This window comes from Dreissena polymorpha, chromosome 12, assembly GCF_020536995.1.
Source record: "Dreissena polymorpha isolate Duluth1 chromosome 12, UMN_Dpol_1.0, whole genome shotgun sequence".
In the NCBI taxonomy this organism is placed as follows: Eukaryota; Metazoa; Mollusca; class Bivalvia; order Myida; family Dreissenidae; genus Dreissena; species Dreissena polymorpha.
The window spans coordinates 74,354,377-74,365,454 of NC_068366.1; the positions used below are offsets into that span (position 1 = coordinate 74,354,377).

General features: G+C 35.2%; 1 protein-coding gene across 15 annotated transcripts in view; it reads right to left on the reverse strand.

Annotated features, from left to right (window-relative positions):
- LOC127854180 (transcription factor RFX3-like) overlaps window positions 1-11,078 on the reverse strand; it is a 69,567-nt gene that overhangs the window by 51,090 nt on the left and 7,399 nt on the right. For 7 of the 15 annotated variants that reach the window (XM_052389186.1, XM_052389185.1, XM_052389182.1 and 4 more), the window contains exons 1-3: window positions 7,486-7,619; window positions 577-686; window positions 185-290 (exon numbers count right to left, since the gene is read on the reverse strand). In XM_052389186.1, coding sequence (XP_052245146.1) covers window positions 185-290; window positions 577-686; window positions 7,486-7,498 — 229 coding nt within the window. In that variant the 5' untranslated portion in view covers window positions 7,499-7,619. Of the gene's footprint in view, window positions 1-184; window positions 291-576; window positions 687-7,485; window positions 7,625-7,765; window positions 7,853-11,078 lie in introns of those variants that run through there. The other 8 variants (XM_052389184.1, XM_052389181.1, XM_052389178.1 and 5 more) reach the window with 4 other exon arrangements.

An 11,078-nucleotide genomic window follows, 5' to 3' on the forward strand; every position in this document is an offset into this window, starting at 1 on the left:
AGACCGACAGACCGACCGACCAACCAACCGACCGACAAAGTGACTCCTATATAGCCCCCATTACCAATGGTAATGGGGGTATAAATATATACATTTTTAGACAGAAATTAGAGCCCTAAATATGTCATTGAAAAAACAACTGATTTCCATTGTATTCTGTAATGATACATGTACTAATACTTACTGGTTACAATAAACTGCTGTTGGCCCGAATGGGCTGAGGCGGGCTGAATTATAGTAGCCGTTTTTGTTGCTTGACTGGACTGGCTGGAAGATGGGGTCTTGGAGTTCTAAAAATACACCATGAATACTAAATAAACAATACTTAGTCACTGCACTCATATATTTGAACCAGACTTGTTAAGATTTCCTTTTTCTTGTTAAGATTTTCTATTTTATCTTTATAGATCTTTGGTCTTGTAACATTTTCTGTCTCAAAAGGTATACTATAAAAATTCAAACTTGCATGGTTAGACTGTTAATTTTGACAACTGAATGTCAATGAGTGCCGGTTTGAGCTCAAAAGACTTGGCAGCCACTGAGAATGGTAAGAAAAATTTAAAAAAAGGCCATTACCTGTGTTACTTGGTGCACTTGTACAACAGTAGGGTTCATGGCTTGCAAGTCAGTCACGTATGTCTGCGTGGCCATCAATTCCAGATCTGGAAGGTCTTCATCTGAATCAACTGTAACAGAATATGTCTCAGTCAGGTTCTGTCTAAATAGCAACAATGTGACACTTTGTGATCTGAAATTTGTTGAATTGAGTTGAGTAAATGAATTATAGACATAATTAAATTAATAATAATTAATATAATGATTTGTTTATCTCACTAAGTACCTTATTTTAAATATTCAATTGGCATTTACAACATAGTTTTTCATATTTTATAACTGGTTTTTAGTTGATTTAATTGTCAAATTGATTCAGCACTAAATATCATTTCTAAAATGATGGGCCAGATGTCATATCTTATCTTTCATCAATGTGTCTTTTCCAGCTTCAGCTTTAGCAAAAAGATTAAAAGAAACCAAAAGCTAATAATTTAATAATTAACTTGTACATTTTATACCCAGGCTTATCTCAATTACCCCCCCAATCCCTTTGGCCCCTCAGATCGAAAGTTATAACAAAATCCCAGAATTATTGATACTCATTTTGATTCAAATTCTCCTAAATGAAGTTAATACAAATAGAACCACCCATTATAACTTCTTTATTCGTGACGAAAACAACTCATGGTGAAGTTTGAACTACTGTTTCTGATATGTAAATCACATTCAGGTTTCATCAGTAGAGCTGTAACAATTCGGTTCGATGCATCGAAAAACCGGTTCAATGCCACCGATTCGATTTCAATAACAATATGGCCAATTGCGATTCGATTCACTGCAATCCCGATTGATCCGTATTTTTAACCTTACTTTTCAAATCCCTCGTCTAAACTTTCTTGTCATTTGTAATACGTCTTGTGGTAGGTCAATAGCCAATATGGCATCCAATGAATGAATGAATAACATGCTGAGCATTACATCAGCTGGTAAAATTGCTTCTTCAACAACACTGAAAGACGCACCGTCAAAATTAAAATCAAAAGTATGGGAACATTTTGAGTTTTGCGAAGGTTCTGATGCAAAGGCAACTTGCAAAACGTGTTTTGTTGACGTAAGTTACCCTAAATCTGGAAGCACTACAAATATGATGCAACATTTAAAGAGAAAACACTCGGTTGATATTTCAGATGTGAAATCTTTATCTATTAAACACATGTTATACATTGTGAATTTTAAGTTATTTAAGAATAACTCAGCGTATAGTTTTGTTAAAAAATGTGTTACTAATAAAACAATGTTGCGTTTTAAAATTGTATTTAAAAATTAAACACTTTTAATGTACAACATAATAAGTTAATAACAAATACCAAACATATTAATTCATGTCCTGAACAAACCAAACATGAAATACCCGGTAGTTTGCAAAATAAGCAGCAAATACTTTAATTTGAATCGAATAGAAAATAATCGAATCGGACCATTTGGTATCGAAATCGAATCGAATGATGAGTGAAACATTACAGCTCTATTCATCAGTCAGTGTTCCAGCTTTTTGCTATTTTTATGCCCCCGATGGAGGGCATATAGTGATCGCACTGCCCGGCCTGCCGTCCATGTGTCTGTCTATCACACTTTGCGTTTAGGTTTAGAAAAATGCTCATTTCTTCTGTGTCGCTTCAGATGTAACATTCCAGTTTTTTTCCTTCTTTGTGACCCACCGAAAATCGGCCCTTTCCCCTCAGATTTGTTTTTCCCCTCAGCAGGTAAATTTTCCCCAATATTTCATTTTTTCCCCCTAACAAAAAACAAGAAACCGTCGGAGACGGGTGATGCTCCCCAAAGATTTTTTGTCACACTATTGCACTATATATTCAGATAAAAGGAAACGTCTTTAGAGCACAGTAGTAGGGGGGACAAGATTTTTTTTATATAAAATTTCAAAGGGCCATAACTCTATGAAAACTCATCCGACCAGATGATAATATGCACATCTCCTCTTGGTAGTGAAGCTTCCCATAAAGTTTCATTGAATTTCGGTCATTAGTTACTGAGAAATAGCCTGGACAAGAATTGCACTATATGTACAGTTAATGGAAAATTTCAAAGGGCCATAACTCTGTGAAAAATCATCCGACCAGAACCCGCTGATAATATGCACATCTCCTCTTGGTAGTGAAGCTTCCCATAAAGTTTCATTGACCGGTCATTAGTTGCTGAGAAATAGCCCGCACAAGAATTGCACTATATGTACAGTTAATGGAAAATTTCAAAGGGCCATAACTCTGTGAAAAATCATCTGACCAGAACCCGCTGATAATATGCACATCTCCTCTTGGTAGTAAACCTTCACATAAAGTTTCATTGAATTCCCGTCATTAGTTGCTGAGAAATAGCCCAGACAATAATTGCACTATAAGTACAGTTTTTTGTAAATTTCAAAGGGCCATAACTCTATGAAAAATCATCCGACCAGAACCTGCTGATAATATTCACATCTCCTCTTGAGAGTGAAGCTTCCCATAAAGTTTCATTGAATTCCGGTCATTAGTTGCTGAGAAATAGCCCGGAAAAAATTGTGCACGGACGGACACACGGACAGATGGACAGACGAAGCGGCGACTATATGCTCTCCCAAAAATTTAAGGGGGAGCATGACAATTCAGTGTTTTTTTATGGCAATTTCGGGGCCGATATTCGGCCCCATTCCCTTCCAAAAATAGTATATATTTTCCCCCATTTTTTTTTAAATCCCCTCCAAAAGTAAAAAAAAACAACATTTTTTTTTTAGAAACAACTGCCTCATGATAGATATAACTCAAATTCATTTTATAAACATCTAACAAGGTATATAACTATAATTAATATGATTTTTTATTATTATAAAGAGTTATATTAAATTAGGTTTTCCCAAATCAGTGAACTTCATGAATGAAATTTTTTTCCAAAATGGCCAAGAAAAGGCCTGCTGTATCTATATTGTGTCAATATTTGTTGATAAAAACATTACAATGTGGCCCATTTTAATAAAAAAATGCTCAAATTTGCCATTTTATTGATTAAAAAAATCCCAATTAGACTCTAATTGGCTTGGAAAACTGATACTGTGCATGACGGCTGAACTGACTGAAACTAATGTTGAACAAACCATTGATATATATTTAAGAAAAAGAACAGAGACATTCAGCTGTGAACATTACATACATACATGTGTATTCATATAATTAATATCATTACATATAAAAGAATGACTTCTTAATTTTCCCCTTTTCCTAAAAAACAACGCGTTTTCCCCTTTGGACGGGCCCCGCCACCATTCCCCTGGCCTATACACAAATGTAGGTGAAAAAAAACACTGCAATTATTATTTTTTTAAACCTTAAATACATAAGTTAACCTGATGCAGTGTAGAAAATAGAACATATTGCATAATTAAATTATCAGTTGCATTGAATTAGTTTTAAAAACAATAAAATATGTTAATTTGATTATTTAAGACTTTCCTTATTTTCCCCAAAATCTTGTGTTTCGCGTGATTTGTTTCCCCAAAATCCGTCATTTCGCGCGATTTTTTCCTCTCAAAAAAGACCAGGCCCTTTCCCCAAAATCAGATAAACAAGAGCTGTCACCATAGGATGACTTATGCCCCCTATAAACGCTTGATAGAAGTTGAGCTTTTTTCGAAACCTAAACGCAGATTTCGAAACCTAATTGCGGACCCTAAGTTCAAGGTCAAGGTCACAGGGGTCAAAATTTGTGTGCATATGGAAAGGCCTTGTCCATATACACATGCATGCAAAATATGAAATTGCTATCTGAAGCAACAAAGGAGTTATGAGCATTTTTCCAAACCTAAACGCAAAGTGTGATGGACAGACCGTCGGACTGACGGACAGTCCGATCACTATATGCCCTCCTTCGGGTGGCATAAAAACCCTGCATTCATATTTGGTATGCATGTGTATATAGACAAGGCTCTGTAATCCAAATCATTCAATAAATAACATAATGCGATACAGCTATATTACTCTATAAATCAGAGTATTTCCTCTGTGTAAAAAACTTGAAAAAACAAGAGCTGTGTTTGTCAGAAACACAATGCCCCCTATTGCGCCGCTTTGAAATAATATTTCAATATATCATTTGGCAGGTTTAGAAATTATCTCCCTTTTAAAGCTTATTATGTACTTCCATTGGATTGTATTTTTTGACTTTTGACCTTGAAGAATGACCTTGACCTTTCACCACTCAAAATGTGCAGCTTCACGAGATACACATGCATGCCAAATATCAAGGTGCTTCAATATTGCAAAAGTTATCGCAAAACTTTAACCAAGGTTAAAGTTTTGGGACAAAATGACAGACAGACAGGCCAAAAACAATATGCCCCCGATCATTCCATCCGGGGGCATAAAAATGATGATTAGAGTAAATATGGGTCATAAATGTTCTGCGATTTTTAACTATATTGGAAAAAATACCAGTATCCCAACAATTAGGAAAAATAAGTGCAAACACGCTAAAAAATAAAATGTTTAATGAATATTTTTAATTGAGAATTTTTGTCATTTTTAATTGCAAGTTGGTTCATAATTTCACAAAACCATGTTTGTATTCTTTCATAAGCATTTTGTTAATGTTCAATTTCAGTGCTCATTTGAGACTGAAAGTTCACTCTTCATCAGAGACAAGTTATTACAGTGGTAAAATTTGCATTTGTTTTTAATAAATATGGAAAATAAGTGTTGTTATTATTTTGCTCACAAAAACTTCGAAATTAAGAATTAGGGTTATCAAATATTGGTTATATTAACATGTTCTTAGGTTCAAATTATAGAACTTGATGGGAGTCTTGGCATATGAACAAAAAGTTTATATTTAAAAATATTTATTTTTTTGTAAACCTTATATTGAGGATGTTTAGGTCCCATTAAGGAAAAATGTATACCGTAATTACTCTATGTCTTGGAAACTCATAAATAAAAAATTATTGTCCGAAAATTTAGATACGCAAAATATTAAAAAATTATAGGTGTAACAAAATGTAATGACAAAAATTAAGGTGTCAGAAAATTATACTTATTTTAAAATAAATGCAATAAATCAATGTACATCATTTTTTTCTGCTTAAAGAAATAAATACAACTTAACAACTTTGCTAGCTCTTGCCTGAAATTATTAAAATATATCTATTCGTTTTCACTAAGTTTTTTTTAACAGTGAATTACAAAAATTGGATCATTTACAATTTCATGTAAACCACATAAGCCTAACTTATATTGTATTAACATGTGCTTTTGACACATATGACATACTCAAAGTTTAATAGAACAATTTAATGGTCCAGCGTATGTAAAACAAATGTTATCAAATGGGAATATTTATGTAACCCAGACAACAGGATCTGTTATCTTATGTTTACATAAATCATCATTGACAAGTGATAGCAAGTAAGTTGAACAAATGGTTATCTACTGAATTGCAGTTCATGAAATGAAAATCCAAATAACCTTCCAGTACATGATTCAAAATTGTACTGGTTTAATTTGACTCAAACATCAACCAATTGATGGTGAACATGCCTCATTGATTTAATAAAGTTCAAGTAAACAATGAGTTTGTTATCCGGCCTTGGAATATGACATCTCATGTAAATTTAATTTTAAAAGTGTAACTATTGAGAGTAAAAAGCAATTCACCTGATCACATAACTCATTTTGTCAATGAAATATCCAAAGTGGGAAGAATACTCTTAAAGGGGCCTTTTCACAGATTTTGGCATTTTTTTAACTTATTCATTAAATGCTTTATATTTATAAATGTAAACATTGGATCGTAAAAGCTCCAGTAAAAAATCAAGAATAAAATTAAAAAAAGGAAAAGAACATTGCCCGGAGCAGGTTTCGAACCAGTGACCCCTGGAGTCCTGCCAGAGTCCTGAAGTAAAAACGCTTTAGCCTACTGAGCTATTCCGCCGAGTACACATACTGGACGTATTTTATACCTTATATAAGCAATCTTCGTAGTTTCACAAAATTGAACGACAAAAACAGAACTCTCCAAATTATTCAATCGTTTCGCGTTGCAACGCTTTATAATTTTTAGGTTTTAAAATCGTCAAAAGATGCATATAATGGCTATATTACACCATGGTAAATGTTCAGTATTACTGTTTTCTCACAAATATCATAACTAAAACGAAAATGTGCGAATCTGAAACAACTTTTTTCAATTTTGTCAATTTACCAAAGCGTGAAAAGATCCCTTTAAATAATAAAACATTTAAATTTAAAACAAACAAACTTAATGGCCAGCTTGTGCCAGCCTTATTTAAATAAATTATTTGTTTAAGAAAATCTTCTTAAATTGTTTGTTACGGTAAATGCTTTTATCACAACTGTCTTATCCTTTTAAAAGCTTAATTATAGCTAAACATTACTATACGTGTAGCATTTTCAAGCTTAAACTGAAAGTAGAGCAAGAGTTAAAAAAAACATGTCATTAATGTGCATCAATAAATGATGCAATAACAAGTGTAGACTGAACTTTATATTCATAAGTTAGTTACAAAAAAAATTGTCATAACAATACATTTGTTTGTTAATTATTTAAGCCATGTTTACATTAGAAATTAGAAAGCATGCGGTGTCCTGTCTGGTGTCTATAAATAGATTCATCTCAAACTTAATTTAAATAGTTATTCAGAACGTTTGGCAAGTTAGAATCATTAAATAAATAGAAGGATTTCATGTTGAACATAAATTTAGCCTATTCACATTATCTAAGAGAACTTTATCATCTCTTAGCAACCCGACTTTCCCCCATGGTAGCGTCTACGCATCCATGGTATTTCGACGCTTTGATCTACCATCTTGAATGTCCCAATTTTATCAAACAAGATAAAGTTCATCAAGATAAAAAATAATGTATTACACATCGAATCCATAATTAAAAATCAGCTCCAAGATCAGTTATAATTATCCACTTTTTAAACTATTCCGCCAAATTATTTATTTTTAACATAAAATTTAGTTAAGAACGCCCATTCAACCGACAGCATAATCGCCATTTTGACAACGAAAACAAGACGGAATACAAACAAAAATTGACATAGATTTTATTGAAATAACTCAAAATCAGCATGCTAAATCTGTAAAAACAGTGATGCTGATCACATCACATGATTAACTACGTATAAATTTATGAAAATCACCTTTGTCGTTGGTGGGTAACAGTCGTCACAGCTACCGTGTCTATGGCGTTTATTCCTACGGCAACAGTTGCCAGACTCTCCGCGTCACTAAATTTGAAAATACATCCGCGTTATTACACCGGAACTAAACGTAATTGAAATTAAAGTAGACTTATTCTTACATCGTTATACTAAATAAATAGCTTTCATATGTTTAAGCCTCAAACATATCAACTATTAACGATTATCTATAACAAATTCAGGCATCTAACAGCGAACTATTTTCTCGGTGTAACAGAAAGAGAACATTGGCTTGAACTAATTTTAGAAGGACAAAATGGCGACCATCGGACAAGCTGTATCATGACAACTATGCTACGCCGTTGAAATCTTGAAAAATAAATATTTAACACAGGAAATATGGATTGTTGTATTATTTCTATTGTAGCTATTATATATGTTCAAAGTAGAAGGCCACCGTGAAATGCAATACGGGTTATTTTCGTTGAAATCTTTTAATCGAAGGTCACATGCTTGCGATGACGGTTGTTCGTCACGTGACAGCGAAGTGCTCTCGTAGAAGCTTTGCAAAAAGCTGCAAGAAATAAGCGCATGGGCTATTGTCGATCTAAGGAAATTCGATAGATCAAGACTTCACGATGTCGACTTAAACATTATAACATGGATAAACAAGAAATAGATATACAAATACTGCAATAAGGTTTAACTTTATATGGCATATTTTAACTAGAAATGGCGCGGCAGAGGCCGACGCGTATCCCCACGCCGCATGTTTGACCCAAGGGCGCCCCAGGGTTGATCATGGGGCCATGCATAGTTGAGATTGACTGTATTGTCATAAGAGAAGTTCAGTATCAATTAGAAGTGAATGGGTGTAAAAATAAAGAAGTTATAGTAAAAGGCAATTTTGGGAGGGTGTGGCCTATGTGGGCGGGGTGCCCCAGGGTTGGTAATGGGGCCATGCATAGTTGAAATTGACCGTATTGTCATAAGAGAGGTTCAGTATCAATTTGAAGTGAATCAGTGTATTAATGAAGAAATTATAGTAAAAGGCAATTTTGGGCGGGTGTGGTCTATGTGGGCGTGGCGCCCCAGGGTTGGCAACGGGGCCATGCATAGTTGAGATTGACTGTATTGTCATAAGAGAGGTTCAGTATCAATTTGAAGTGAATCAGTGTAGAAATGAAGAAGTTAATGTAAAATAACCTAAATTTTTTTTATAGTAAATGGATTTTTTTGGTGGGTGTGGCCTATGTGGGCGGGCGCCCCAGGGTTGGGATTGGGGCCATGCATAGTTGAGATTGACCCTAATGTCATAACAAAAGTTCAGTATCAATTTGAAGTGAATCCGTGTAGAAATGAAAAAATTATAGTAAATGGAAATTTTTGGTGGGTGTGGCCTATGTGGGCGGGGCGCCCCAGGGTTGGGAATGGGGCCATGCATGGTTGAGATTGACCGTATTGTCATAGGTGAGGTCCAGTATCAATTTGAAGTGAATCGGTGTAGAAATAAAGAAGTAAATGTAAAATAACCTAAAAAAATGAGTGATAATTTCTGACGCGGCCCCACCCCAACCCCTATAACTTTTGACCCAGGGGTCAGATCAAAATTCCAAATAGTGCACCGTCGCACATATGCTCATAGCTACCATGTGTGTAAATTTCAAGGTTCTAGTGCTTTTAGTGTAGGAGGAGATAGTGGCCAGGACGGACGGACGGACAGACGGACGGACGGCGGAGATCACCACAATATCCCCACCTTTTTTTCAAAAAGCGTGGGGATAATCAAATCATATTGGGCTTTCATTTGCACAGCTAATCCCGTCAATCGCTATATTAAGCGATTGACGGGCCAAATGACATGTAACCCGGTCACCACAAAATTCGTGTAAAGATATTGGACTGAATAATGGTACTTGTTTTGTAATTATTCTCTTTGTACGCAATCACCACACAATGGGTTAAAATTAATGAATTGCTGCTAAAAACAACCATTGTCCAAAGTGTTTTAGAATATAACACACATTAGGATGTTAGACTGTTCTTACATTTATATGTACAAAAGAATGCATGAAAGTATGTACATAACATGTTTATTTTTTTAAAACGTAAATACATTCAGTACAGTTTGATATGTATATTGTAAATATTTTAAGGCACTGAACACATAAATTGCAATGTGATCATATTTGGTGTTTGTGTTTCTTTTAATAGAGGTGTATGTAGTTGCACGAAATGTTTAGACTACTAGTAGGACACTGCCAACTCTTACAGAAAAATATTATGTAGTGCAAGTTTTTCGCGAATAACAGTGACACCCGTAGCCAGGTCTGCCAATTTCGTATTATAATTCACCATAACTCACAACACATTTTTTTGTCGATTACGATTCTATGTTCCGGGCGCCTTGCAATAAAGCATTGTGTTACACCTCGACTTAAATAACTGGTGTGCTACTATCCGCTCCGTAGGAGAACGCCCATATCATGGACCGGAGGGACGTTTTTTCGCTGACTAGCTGGACGTAAATTTTCCAAATGAAATCTTTTCCGACCATTATGAATAACACTGTGTGATTATACCCCCAAAAACGAAGTTTAGGGGGTATATAGGAATGAACTTGTCTGTCACTATGTCTGTCTGTTGGTCGGTCCGTATTAAGTGTCCGCTCTCTAGTTCAAGTTGTTTTCATCCGATCATCACCAAACTTGGCCAGAAGCTGCATCTAGATGATGTCTAGGTCAAGTTTCAATATGGGTCATGTCGGGTCAATAACTAGGTCACGGGGTCATTTACCGGTAGTGCGTTTTAAACATTCAGCGTGTCCGCTCTTTAATTCAAGTAGTTTTAATCCAATCTTCACCACACTTGGTCAGAAGTTTTATCTAGATGATCTCTAGGCCAAGTTTGAACATGGGCCAAAAACGAGGTCACGGGGTAACTTAATGCGTTTTTTAACATTCGGCATTGTGTCCGCTCTCTAATTCAAATTGTTTTTATCCGATCTTCACCAACCTTGGTCAGAAGTTTTATCTTGATGATCTTAAGGCCAAGTTCGAACATGGGCCTTGCCGGGTCAAAAACTATGTTACGGGGTCACTTAGTACGTTTTAAACATTGAGCCTGGTGTCCGCTCTCTTATTGAAGTACCGGTAGTTTACTTCCGATCTTCACCAATCTTGGTCAGAAGTTTTATCTAGATGATCTAAAGGCCAAGTTTGAACATGGGCCTTGCCGGGTCAAAAACTATGTCACGGGGTCACTTAGTACGTGTTAAACATTGAGCATGGTGTCCGCTCTGTTCGAACATGGG